This window comes from Enhydra lutris, unplaced genomic scaffold (genome assembly GCF_002288905.1).
Source record: "Enhydra lutris kenyoni isolate GAN:26980312 unplaced genomic scaffold, ASM228890v2 scaffoldscaffold13, whole genome shotgun sequence".
NCBI lineage: Eukaryota > Metazoa > Chordata > Mammalia > Carnivora > Mustelidae > Enhydra > Enhydra lutris.
In genome coordinates this window covers 19,492,031-19,505,553 of record NW_019154097.1, presented here as the reverse complement: position 1 = coordinate 19,505,553, position 13,523 = coordinate 19,492,031, and the positions used below count along the sequence as shown (strand labels likewise).

General features: G+C 52.2%; 1 protein-coding gene across 1 annotated transcript in view; it reads right to left on the bottom strand.

Annotated features, from left to right (window-relative positions):
- LOC111145814 (sorting nexin family member 30) overlaps window positions 1-11,828 on the bottom strand; it is a 106,454-nt gene extending 94,626 nt beyond the window's left edge. Inside the window, exon 1 of the mRNA XM_022501061.1 lies at window positions 11,673-11,828. Coding sequence (XP_022356769.1) covers window positions 11,673-11,828 — 156 coding nt within the window. The remainder of the gene's footprint in view (window positions 1-11,672) is intronic.
- Between the last annotated feature and the right edge of the window lie 1,695 nt (window positions 11,829-13,523).

Here is a 13,523-nt window from a genome sequence, read left to right as displayed (position 1 = left end):
CAAAAAATATATACAAATGGCCAGAAAGTGTAGGAAAAGACACTCAACAGCACCAGTCATCAAAGAAATATAAACCAAATGTTGTATCCATTAGGATGGCCACTTTTGTCAAAAGAACAGAAAATAGCTGGCACCTGGGGGGCCCAGTTGGTTAAGTGTCTGACTCTTGATTTCAGCTCTGGTCATGATCTCAGGGTTGTGAGATCGAGCCCCACCTTGGGTTCCACGCTGGGCATGGAGCCTGCTTAAGATTCTCTCTCTCTCTCCCTCTGCCTCCCCCCACACCCTCACTCTCCCTCTCTAAAAAAGATTAAATTAAAATAAAATTTAAATTAAAAAATTTAAAGCTTTTAAAAAAAGAATAGAAAATTTCAAGTATTGGTAAGAATGTGGAGAAATTAGAACCCTTGTGTACTTTTAGTGGGATTATAAAATGGTACATCCACTACAGAAAACAGGATGAAAGTACCTCAAAAATTAAAAACAGAATTACCATATGATCCAGCAATCCCACTTCTGGGTTTATACTTCAAAACAAAAACAACAAAAAAAATGAAAACAGGATCACAAAGAGGTATCTGTACATCCATGTCCACTGAAACATTATATACAATAACTAAAAGTTAGAAGCAAACTGAATGTCCACCAGAAGATGAATGGATAAAGAAAATATGATCTAACCGTACAATGGAATATTATTCAGTCTTTATTTTTTTTAAAAGATTTTATTTATTTATTTGACAGATCGCAAGTAGGCAGAGAGGCAGGCAGAGAGAGAGGAGGAAGCAGGCTCCCTGCTGAGCAGAGAGCCCGATGCAGGGCTCGATCCCAGGACCCTGGGATCATGACCTGAGCCGAAGGCAGAGGCTTTAACCCACTGAGCCACCCAGGCGCCCCTTATTCAGTCTTTAAAAAGAAGAAAATCCTCTCACATACTGCAACATGGATGAGCCCTGAGATCATTATCCTAAGGAAATAAGATAGTTACAGAGACAAATACTATATGATTCTATTTCCATAAGGTATCTAAAGGAGAGGTATCATATTTATAAAGACAGAAAATAGAATGGTGGTTACCAGGTGTTGGGGGGGGAGGGAGGGTCTGCTAATGGGTAGGATGAGTTATCTTTGGGGTGATGAACATTCTAGAACTGGAAACTGGTGACGGTTGCACAACCTTGTGAATAAATTAAAACCATACACACTACATGCTTTTAAAAAGTGGATTTGAGGGGCGCCTGGGTGGCTCAGTGGGTTAGGCCTCTGCCTTCAGCTCAGGTCATGATCTCAGGGTCCCGGGATCGAGTCCCGCGTTGGGCTCTCTGCTAAGCAGGGAGCCTGCTTCCCCCTCTTTCTCTGCCTGCTGTTCTACCTGGTTGTGATCTCTCTCTCTGTGTGTAAATAAATAAATAAAATCTTTAAAATTAAAAAATAGTGGATTTGATGGTATGTGATTTATATCTCAATTTTTCTTTTAAAAGGCAACTACGCCTGAGGCACCTGGGTGGCACAGTCGGCTAAGCATCGGACTCTTGGTTTTGGCCCAGGTTGTGATCTCAGGGTCGTGAGATCAAGCCCCAAGTCAGCTCTGTGCTCAGTGGGAGGGAGTCTGTTTGAGATTCTCTCTCTCCTTCTGCCCCTCCCTCCGCCTGCGTATTCTCTTTCTAAAATAAATAAATAATTTTAAAAAATAATAAAAATAAAATAAAAAATTAAAAGTCTTAAAAAATCTATAGTTTAATTTTTGACCTATTTCTCCCAAAATTTGTTTTATTCTTGCCATGATGATTCGGCCAGTCACTAAAACCCGTGACCCAAGAGTCTCCCTTGTAAGTAATCTCTTACTGTTTGCCTAACACACACAGCTCAGAGCTGCTCCAGAACCCTGAAGCTGGAAAGAGGGCTGACCTACTCTTTCAGACTCCCTCCCCAGCCACCCCCCAAGCCATGGTTGAACCTCTGGGTCCAGTTGATTGGTCTCAGGCAGGGTACAGGACCCGAGCCACAGCTCCCCGAGATTCCTCCCTGTGTAAGAGATTTACTCCCTCTCCAGAGGCACGGCTGTAAAATGGGAGGGCTGGGACCTGCCAGCTGCCCACTCCCTCCCTCACGGATAAAACTGCTCTGGAGCATGAAGCTGAACCGCAGGAACATTCAGAGCCCTGCTTCCAGCTCACTCCCGTGGTTCAAGTGAGACTGTTGATGGGTTCGCCCTTTTTTGCTTAAGTTAGTGAGAGCCTGATTTCCATCATTTGCAAACAGAACTCCAGAGCAATACACTCCCTGAAGTCAGGGAGTCAAAACTCCACTAAAGCTGCAGCCTTCTGCTCCAACCGTCTTCTGCCAGGACTCCCCACCTCTTGATTCCACCCACCTTATCCCAGCTAGGGGCTCAGTCTCCGTGACCTAACAAGTACGGCCCTGCACCTTCCCTGCTTAAAATCCAACTGGCCTCCCAGTCGTGTGGGACAGAGCCCTCGCCGTCTGCCGATCCAGACCTCCACCTGCCCACTAACTCCCTCTCCAGCTGCTAGACTCAGCCGCCCTCCCTGGGCCATTCCTGCGACCAGATACCGCCCAGCTTCGGCACGTGCTGGTTTTTCTGCTCCCCTTACTTTTCTTTGCTCTGTCCATTTGTAAAACGTCTACTTCTCCATTCTCCACCTCAAACATCATTTCCTTGGGAAAAGCCACCCTTCTCCTAAGCAGGGTCACTCCCTACTTCTATCCCTGTACCTCACTCTCATAATAACTGTGGCGGAGACAGCCGGGGCCCGCCCGTGTCCCCTCGCCCTGACCACCTCAGGGCCCACTGGCCTGACTTCCAGCTGCCAGCGCCTGCGCTTCTTGGCCTGACTGCTTCCCCCGCGGTGCCCACCCACGGGGCAGACCGGAAAATGCTCGCAGATTCAATGCCCAACACGCCATCCATGCAGTGCACAACCAGTGGCCGATAAAGGCTGCCTCGGAGACCCCCTGCCTCACCCCGGGTGTGGACAACCCAGGTGTGTGTTCTGCACGGGCTCCGAGGGGTGGAAACTGGTTCGGTGACTTATCTTTTTTGGGTGCCTTCCCTTGCCTGCCTCACGTCCCTTCATCCCTCCAGTAAACTCCTAGCGGTTAAACTCTCTCTCAGGGTCGGCTTCCCAGGCCATACAAACACCAGCATTTGCACAGCATTCACCGTCTCCAGACACTGTCACTGCAAACGTGCATTCCATCTTCGGAACAGCCCGTAAAGGTAACCCAGAATCTAGGTGGGGGACACTGAGGTTAGGAAACCTGCCCAAGGCCCCAGAGCTAGTAAATACGGTTCACATTTTTCACATTCCACTGGAACCATCTTTTTGCCATGTCTCCACGAGACCAAGGACCGCCTGAGGGGGTTCCTTTTTATTTCAATCTTCCTCAGTGCCCTCAGCATCCAGCAGAGCCAGGCCTACAAGTGCTTGCTCGGGACAGAAAGGTTTCCAAGGTGCCTGCTCTCTGCTCCCCGGACACGAGGTGTGTTTTTCTCGCCTCGGGGCCTTCGCTCCAGCAGAAGTCCTGAAACGGCGCCGCTCCTCACAGCCCTCCGGCCCTGGTCCGCACACCCTCCTGCCAGCCACACACACACTCAACAGCCGCGCAACTGCTGCTGTGGCGGCCAAAGGGAGGAATTCTGTGGGGTGAGCAACGCGAGACCACATGGAACCCCCCCATGCCTCATAAACAAACCAAGTCCCTCACACACGAGCCGGTGCGCCTCTGCCGAGCTGTCTTTCGTTTTCACACAAAACATCTGTCCGCTTCCCTGTAACCTCCACTAAAACTCAAGTCTCCCCGATGCTAAATGTCTTCCCTCAACCCCGTCTTCCCTCCGGCCACCACCCTTCCCGTGACCAGTGCCACACCCCTGCTTCCCACACGCTCTGTCAGCTCGCACCTCAGGGACCGCACCTCAGCGGCTGCCACTCCGGCCGCCCCCTCAGGCTGGAGCTCCGGGCTGCCACTCCGGCCGCCCCCTCAGGCTGGAGCTCCGGGTCTAGGCGTCCGTATGCTGAGGAAGAGCTTCCTGGGAGCGGCCTCTGGGCTAAGCCTTGAACTCTGAGGAGGCTTCCGAAGGTGGGGTTCAGACCCCTCCGTCCTGACTCCTGTCCTCAAACCGCACCCTAATGGTCTTCGTGCTCGCGCACGCTCCGTGAGGGCGGCCAGGTGTCCCCGCTCTACCAAAACGAGGCATCTTGACATTTTCTCATCTTCCGTCCTGCAGGCCACCGCTCCGGACGAAGCCAGGCCAACACCTGCCTATGGGCTCGTCACTGCCAGCGCAGACCGTGCCGTCCGCCACTCAAAACCCCTCGAGGGCCGACTCCTGCCTGAAGAACAAGAGCTGACCTCCACGTCAGTGCGCTCAAAGCAGTCTGGGGGCTGCCCGCTCCTCACTAATCCCCACCCCCAGCCCCTCAAAACCCATCCCAACACACGACTCCACTCGATCCCATTCCAGCGGGCACAGGCCTTTCCCATCTCCGGAGCTGTGCTCAGGCTTCTCCCTCAGCCCGTGGTGCTTTCCCCACCTCACACCTGAAAGGCCCCTCAGACTTCCAGGACCCGGTGAAAACACCCCCTCTGCCGCCTCAGCTGGCTGCAGACGTGCGCCCCGACAGTGGGGCTGACCGACAGGAACAAAGCCCCCCTCTTCAACAGTCCCAAAGTAAAACTCAACTCTCACTTCACATTTTAAGGTCAACCTATCTGTCAGTCAACATATATATATATATATATATATATATATATATATATATATATATATTTTTTTTTTTTTTTTAAAGTGTCAAGTGACAAAACCCAACTGAAAAGAGTGTCAGTAAAAGGGAATTCACAACCTCCTGGAACCAAGCAGCAGCGCTGGCTTCGCGCATCACCGGCACAGGCGGGTCCAGGATTCGAGGGAGCCACGGGGCCTGCCTCCCCCCTTTCTCTCCCAGCTCTCCTCTCCTCTCCAGCCTCTTCGTGAGCCCCTCTCCACATCGCAGCAAACACAGGTGCACAATCTTACAGGAAGAGACACCCTTCCCCCAGCGGCCATCCAAGCAAATCTAACGAAGACTGTTAGGCTCTCCTCGAGTCACACGTCCACCAAGGAAGCTATTTTGGCCAACGGAAGATGCTGATGAAAGACCAGAACACAGGATGAGAATAGAAGCCGGGGAGCTTCTGCCTCTGCCCAGAGTCTTCTGCTCTGGTTCAAAGAGCATCCCCAGCAACAGCTGCTTCCTCTCCGGGCCTCCCCTCCTCAGGGGACCCCACCCTTGTGGAGCCGCCCTGCCATGCTTCTAGTTCCCACGGAAGCTCAGAAGGGTTATAACATCACCTCCTCTCGCTGACCCTCCGGCCCTGAGGGTGACAGCAGTTTCCTGCTGTTGCTGCTCTGTTAATCTCACCATCTTCTGCTTGACTTCTCGTGCCTTCCAAGGCCTATGTAACTAACTCCCTGTATTACAGCCTTTCGGTTTGAGATACCTACAGAGGTTTTTCACCCTGACGGGCTCACGACTGATACCGACGCAGACAAAGAACAGGCAGAAATGCGAAAGGAGATACGGAGTGTACAGCCCCCAGGAGTAACCGCCGTCACCACCTCCCATTTATTAAAGGCTTCCCATGTATCAGGCACTACTCTAAGTGCAGACTCCCCAGAGCCTCACGTTGACCCCGTGCCAGAGCTCCTTCTGTTGTCCCCTCTTTACAGATGAGGAAACTGAGGCTCAGAGAGGTCAAATAATTTCCTGTTGCAAAGCCTGTAGGTAGGCAGCGCTGGGATTCAAACACAGCCAGCGTGCCTGGAAGCAGAAAGTGCTTCCAGAAGGAGGGTACTTGACAGCATCAAGGGCTGGAGGAAGAGGAGGTCAGGACAGCCGAGGACGGTGAAGCGGCTACTGGATTTTGCAAGAAGGAAGTCACGAGTAAAGTCAGAAACCAGACAGCAGCGGGCTGAGGAGTGAGCGAGGAAGACAAGAAGGGCAGACCGTGCCTTCAAAGAGTTCCACTGTGAGGAGGAGTCACAAAAGAGATCCTGAGACGGGGAAGAAGAAAGCCTCACAGCAGAGTTTTCTTCACTCCTCGTTTGTTTTACAAGTGAGGGGTGACCTGAGCGTGTTTCAGTACTGATGGAATGAGCCAGGCGAGAGGGAGCGTGAGGACACAGGAACGAATGAGGGTGACGAACAGAGCAAAGGTCTCAGAGGCCAGACAGGGCGGGCCGCGGTCGCAGAGAGGCCTAGAATCCCGACTGTCTTCTCATCAGCAGAACGGGAGGGCGGAGGAGAGGGGCGGAAGGTGTGAGCGACAGAGCCTCTGTGGAAAGGATCGAGTACCCAGCACCACTGAGGCCCCAGCTGGGGTTGGTTCCCGTGAACTGACCCGGGCAGTGATTCGCAGGCTGTGTTCGCACCCCAGGTGTAGGCAAAAGACCTGAACCCGCGGAATGATCCAGGCTGGGTGTAAAGGAAGGAGAGCAAGGGCATGGAGGCCGGGACCTGGCAGGAGGCGGAGGAGCGGTGCACGGTGAAGGAGGGAGGCGAGCAGAGGCAGTCAGCGAACAGGTGCAGTCGGTCCTTGCTGACTGGGAGCGGGGAAGGCAAGAGAAGATGGTATCTCACGGCACTGACTCAAAGCCCAAACCATTCTGGGTATTCGAACGCAAGGGTGTGGCCGGGAGAGGGCAGCTGAACTGAAAAAGAGGTCAAGGTGTGTGGAAATAAAGTCAAGAAACCAATAGTTTTGAAGGTTTGAACAGGGTTTTTTTTTTTTTAAGATTTTATTTATTTATTTGACAGGCAGAGATCACAAGTAGGCAGAGAGGCTGGTAGAGAGAGAGGAGGGGAAGCAGGCTCCCTGAACAGGGTTCTCTTGAGGGGAGGGTATGATTTGAGAAGACAGTGAGTTGAGGTCTAGGGATTTTTTTTTTTTTTTTTTTTTTTTTTTTTGAAAGAGAGGTGGAGCAGAAGCAGCCTCCCCATGGAGCAGGGAGCCTGACGCAGGGCTCAATCCCAGGACCCTGGGCGCGGAAGGCAGAGGCTTAACCGTCTGAGCCACCGAGGCTCCCCAAGGTCTAGAGATTTTAATGAGTTAGAAACAACAGGTAATGAAAAAGTCATGGAAGTCCTGTAAAATGGACATTTGTTTCTGCTTGTCCCCCATTCGTTCATTCCTTCTATTAGCAGCGTCCTGATTCTGCTTTGGAAACCACCTCCATCCTCCCCCAGCTCACACAGGGCTCCTAAGATACTAACAATATTCTCTTAAACTGGGGGATAGGAGGAACAGGAGTATTTTTTGTTCTTTAAACTGTATAGATACATTTTATCCTTTAAACATTTTATGTACTTTATATGTACATTTCACCATTCAAATGCACAGACCTACAAAACACTTCCTTTCTCCGTGCTCCAAAGATAAGGATCTGCTTCAGGTCTGGGCAATCAATTAACAAAGCTTGGTTCCAGTGCCTGACCCAATTGAGGCTCCCGAGACACCAGCCCAGGGCTTAGGCTGGGGCTATCAGGAAAGAGGTACGCTCTTTCTGCTGAAATTGTGAGGCTTATTTGTAGAACATATCCCTTTGCTAGCCTGAGAATAAAACTAACACAGAAGAAAGCAGAGCCAAGAGACGGAGAGTGACAGATTTCCGATATCATTTAAATACCTAGCTCCAGCCACTCCTGAAGCCAAACTATCTGGGGCTTTTCAAAGATTTTTTTTTTCCTTTGCCAGTCTGCATTTGGTTTATGGTCTTTTAACTAAAAGGAAATGAATTTCAGTGCAATAGCCAAATAAAGGGCTCTCAATTCAACAGCCTGCATGACCTTCTTCAATACGTAAGTCAGATCAAGTCCTCCTTCCACTCAAGACCCTAAATGGGGCCTCAAAGCAAAGGCCAACATTCTCAGGGTGGCCTATGAGACCCTCCATGGTCTGACCCTCCCCTCTCTGCTGTACGTCAACAACTCTCCATTGTCCATTCTGCCCCAGCCACGGTGGCCTCTGGGCTCTTCCACAACACACCAGGCAGATGCCTGTGAGCCTCCAGCTGGACACTCCTCCAGACATCCACTTGCTAACTCCCTCCCTCACCTCCTCCACGTCTCTAAAATCTCCAGTTCTCAGGAAGGCCTATCCAAATCTTCCTCCCACAGCCAGTGATCATGAACCCCCTCCCCAACCTACTTCTTCTCCCTCCCATAGCATGTATTACATAACATAGGACATACTCACTGAGAAGTACCCAGTGAGGGCAGGGGTCTTCAACTGGCTGACTCTGCTCAAGTTCCTGGAACAGTGCCTGTCTCCTGGTAGGCCCTCAAATAAGTGACTAACCAATAAAATGACATGGGCCTCCGGGGAGAAGAGCTTGGTTTGCAAAGGGCAGTGGGGAGAAGGGGACATCGACCCCCATCTCCTGATACTGATATAAGCGGAGTAGGGGACGGAAAGACACCTCCACTCTGAAGATTTTGGAAGAAGCCATCACTGAAAAGGGCAGAAAGTAGGCGGAAGAGTTGAGTGGAGAGGTTGAGGATGTGGGAAGGGGTGTTAACCACAGCTGGGCCTAGAGTGGGCTCAGTATATGAGTGTTGGGAGGGACACAGAAACTTGGAGGCTGAGCCAGGGGAGAAGTAGCCCAGAGTGGTTTGCAGATGAAAGACAGACAAGAGTCAGGCCATTTTAGGTGGAGATGAAGTTTGTAGTGATAGAAGGCCTGGTGAGGCATGGAAAGAATTAGTCCTAGCAACCCTTGGAAGATAGGAAGGATTCTCCCATGACTCCAAGGTTTGAATGATTTTAGAAGTTAGTGGATGAAAAGCCATCATATTTGGTTGTTGTTTCCATCTCCCGCAAGCATCACAGACACCACCCAGAAGTGTCTGCGGGGCCAAACCACGAGGCTTCCATTCTTGGCAACATCCTGGGTCCAGAGAAAGCAATTCTCCTCCGTATAATACAACAACCCTGTGCCATGAGCAGCCTGTCAAACCCTCATTCTCCAAGCCCAGAACAGACTCTGAACCAGGCATCCAGGGTCACAACTCCATTGTCCAAAAAGACGAGAAAACAGGTTTCTTTTCAAAGACAGATCACAGCACTCAGCTTTCCTCCCTGTCCTCCAATGACCCCCATGCTGCCGGGGCAAGAGAAAGAGGCCAAAGTGAAGGCTTCCTTCTCCTGACTCACCTCAGTTGAATGCTAGCTTCTCTCTACAGAAATTTCCCCACAGTCACTAGAACACACGTGCATGCCAAGATTCAAGGAAAATGTTACTTCCAGTCAGGGAAAGAAATTACATTACTTAACCTCTAAGGAAAAGTGGCTTACTATAAATCAGGCCCTTGGGAGTGATGTCATTTTGATGCTTCTTACAGCTGTAAGGAGACTTAATAAATATTCAATAATTAATAATAACAGCTTCAAGATAGTATTTCTCACAGAACTGTCCCTGTAAAGAAAGCCAGCAGTAATTAGACCTGGGCCTGACTTCCCGCCCACCAACAAGCTCTTAGTGGTACAAGGCATTTGTCCTGCCAGTATTTATTAGGAAAATGCCCATATTTCTGAGACAGGTATCTGCCAAGAGTGGATCATTAAGCCAATGTTTAAATCATTGGGGACACCTGGCTGGCTCAGTCAGAAGAGCATATGACTCCTGATCTCAGCATCATGACTTGAGCCCCACACTGGGTATAGCAATTACTAAAAATAAGGGTAACAGTAGCAATAATAATATTAATAGTAAATACAAATTTTTAAAAAATAAATAAAATAGCCATCAGCGGCAACCAGCATTCAAGATGGCTCCCATATTTATACCACCTGGTATTCATACCCTCTTCCCACTTTGTACTAGCATTGGTCTGTGTGACAAACAGAATATGGCAGAATTATGTCGCTTCCAAAATTAGCTTATACAAGAGTATAGCTTGAGTCCTGGGATCTCTTGCTCTCTTGGACCACTTGTTCTGGGGGAAAGCTAGTCGCCATGTCAAGCAGCCCAAAAAAGAGGAGCTAAAGCCTGCCAACAGCCGAGTAAGTGAGCTTGGAAGCAAATCCTCCCCAAAACCAGCCTTCAGATGACCCAAGCTCTGGTCAACACCTTGACTGCCACCTCAGTAGAGACCTGAGGACAGAACCACCCAGCCTAGCTGCTCCTAGATGACACTACTGACCCCCACACAGTATTTTCAGTACTAAGTTTTGGAGTAATTTGTTACACAGCCATAGATAATAAATTCACTATCCTGGGAAGGAAATCAGAAGGTTCAACTTCGGTCCCTGTCCTACATGCCTGTAGGAATAATTTCTCGGTCTAGGAGAAAGCAACAGATTATTTATCCAGTCACTCAACAATTGCTTATTGAATGCCAAATACACACAAGGTATTTCCAAGCAACACAACCCTTCATATAGTGTATCATCTATAAAATAAAGAGAAATAATCACAAATGCCAACACACCGACCTCAAACTGCTCAATCCATTGGTTTCATTCGCTTTTTAAGTCCTTTTGCTCCTAACCCTCTACTCTCCACTCCTGGCTTTCATAAACTCTTTAAGATACACCAAGTTCCCCTTCATATCTATCTTGAGTCCTCCGTGCCCTAATACACTCATTTTTACTGTACCACATGCCCTCCAATCTATGGGGTAAAGAATTAGGTCGTCCGATCCCATTTAACATTGGGATTAGGAGGAATTCATTTAGTATTTTACCAGGAAGAGGGAATCCTGATCACAAATGTTAAGACCAATTCTAATTTCTGCAATTAGTGAGAAGGTGGCTGCAGCAGGGCTGACAGAATCACAGCTCAAGCTCTGGTCACAGCCGAAATGGGGGGGGGGTGGATGCCGCCCCTTAACCCTTCGCGGGACTCTGTGGTCTCTCAAAGCAACACCAGAATTATGCTGCTCTAAGAAAATCAGGAGCCTCCTCCGGCACAAAGAAGGTCAAAGGGCGAGCTTTCTTCCCATCAACCACAAAACGGGCCTCTGCCAAAGCTAACCAGTGTGGAGGGCCGTCAGAGGTGAACCGAGCCCCAGACGGAAAACCACAGGGAGACTCTCCCCTCGCCCGCTGGGGTCTGAGTCAGGTGACTCCGCAGGGCACATAGCAAACCTAAACAAAGATCACTCCCCACATGACAGAGCGTGGGGAAAATGACTCTGGCAGTAACACCAAGGCTGCCAGTCCTACCACGGAAAACCATTAACTCTTGCTCCTTTGCAGTCCCAGGAAAGTGGGGAGCTACAAGTTACCCAGCAGCTCAGCCTTCGGGGATGCTCCTGGAGGAACCTGGGACCCCCCCCCCCCCCCCCCAGGACGCAGGCGCCGGGCACCGCACACCCGCCAGCGGCCCCAACATGCGGGCAGGACCCCTCCCCACCAGCTGTCACTGGCGCCCGCGCTCCGTCACAGCCGGGCATGCCCGCCCCCTCCGGCCGCTCTCCGCGCCGCTACGACCCCGCGGGGGCGGCAGGGAGGGACGCTTTTTCCAAAGGCTCTGGGGCCCAGGGCATGCCCGCCCCCGGGCAGGGGCGCCAGGGTGGGCGCGGCCCGGCGCCCAGAGGGAGCTACGGGTCCACCATCCCCCGCGAGAGCGAAATGCGCCTCCCGGTCCCCAGCCCCGTGCGCCCCACCTTGTCGCCGAAGCTGCGGGCCATCAGCAGGTCCGGGCTGGGCGTGCTGTCGCCGCCCACGGCCTCCTCGCTGCTGGAGCCGGCCAGCGGGTGCGGCATGTCGAGCAGGGAGTGGGGCCCGGTGGACGGCAGGCCCTTGGGGGGCCCGCCCGACATGGCGCGCACGGCTAGGGACGCGCCGCCGCCGCTTCCTCCTGTGCCCGCCGCGGCGGGCTCCCCCAGCGCCCGCGCCCAGGCCCCGCTCGGCCGCGGTCGGTCGGAGGCCCTGCACCGGCCGGGCGGGGAGCCGCCGCCGCTGCCGCCACCCGCCGGCTTGTCTCTGGCCGCGCGCGGCCAGGCCGGGCTGTGATGGCTGTGCGGGGCTGTGCGGGGCTGTGCGGGGCTGGGCTGCTCTGCACCGCTTAACCCCTCTCGGCGCCCGAGCCCGCCGCGGTTCGCTCGCACTTCGGCTGGGGTTGCCCAGCCAGCTCCGCCACGCCGCCCAGCCCGTTGGCGGCCCCGCCCCCGCGGCGCCTCGGCCGGCCCCCGAGGCGGGAGGAGGCGGGAGGGGAGGGGGACGGGGAGGTGCGCCCGAAGCCCCGCCCCGCCCGCCGCCCCGCAGGAAGTGCGCGCGGAGCCCTCCGCCGCTGTCCTCCGCGTGGCCGGCCTTGCCTGCGAGAGGCCACCCTGGGGGGCGCGGCGTGTCGTCCCCAGACAAATGTTTAACGGAAATCAGCGGTGGGAAAAGACGTTGGAGCATCCTGTTCCATTCCACCTGCGTTTACCGAGGCGTCCGCGGCCGCCACGCGCGGGGCTGGGGGCTTTGGGGCCCGCTCGTGAGTCGGGATCTTCTGGCCTCGAAGATAACCCAGAATGGAAGGAATTACGCCGCGTATTATAAGAATGGCATAAAAGGCTCTGGGGCGCAGAGGAGCTGGAGGACATGGGGTGGGGAACCTAGAAGGGAATTCAAGGAGGCAGTGGGAGGTTTCTTCCCAGGCGCGCCGAGATTCCCAGGCCATCTTGTTTCTGCAGTGGAGCCCGCTGTGTGTAAGGCTAACCTCAGTGAGCCTCAGAAAAGACAGGGAGCGCTAGGCATGATGTAGCCTGCTGCCCTTTGGGAGAACTGTATTTTTCCTGCGTTTGTGCTTCCTTTCCAGGCCTTTGGCTGAGCTGAATTCTCATATTTATTTGTTAGAGTGGAGAGAGTCAAGGCGTTACGTGAGCTCTTGGGGGTGGCATTTCACCTCCTTTTCTCACCTTACCTGGTTCTCCAGCTTCTTTTCTTAGGAACAGGTCAGTAGAGGGCATCAGTCCGCACAAGCAAGGATGGCTTCTAGCAAAATAGAGGGCAGGGTGGCTCACTGTGAGGGTGTACTTTTCCTGTCGATTTCCAACCTCTTTAGGTCTGTCCAGTTTCACCTGACAAATTTTGAAGTTGGAATTCACTGTGTTCTCCGCCTCACCTTTATGGCCAAACAAGTTATACTTCAGCAAGAGGAGAATGCAGAGCGTTGAACCTGATCCAAAATATCGCTCAGACACCCCCTGAGCTTCAAAGACAGTCCCTTATTTCCCCTGGTGTAATTCGCTGGGCTTTAGTCCTCAAGTGATCATCTTCTCTCTCTCTCCCCTACATGGGTCTGCCTTGGTAGGGGAGAACAGGATTCAGAGGGCACTAGCAACTATTTTAAATGCTGCCTCTGTCTACCTCACAAGAAGTCTGGTCCTCCTAGAGGTGGGTAAAATTAATACTTTTATATTCATGGGTTGCTTACGACTACTGCGGACCCTATGAACTGTTCTCATTAGCATCAAAATAAATAGCACGGCTATAAGGAGAATCAGTGTTCTATAGATGGATAACACAGG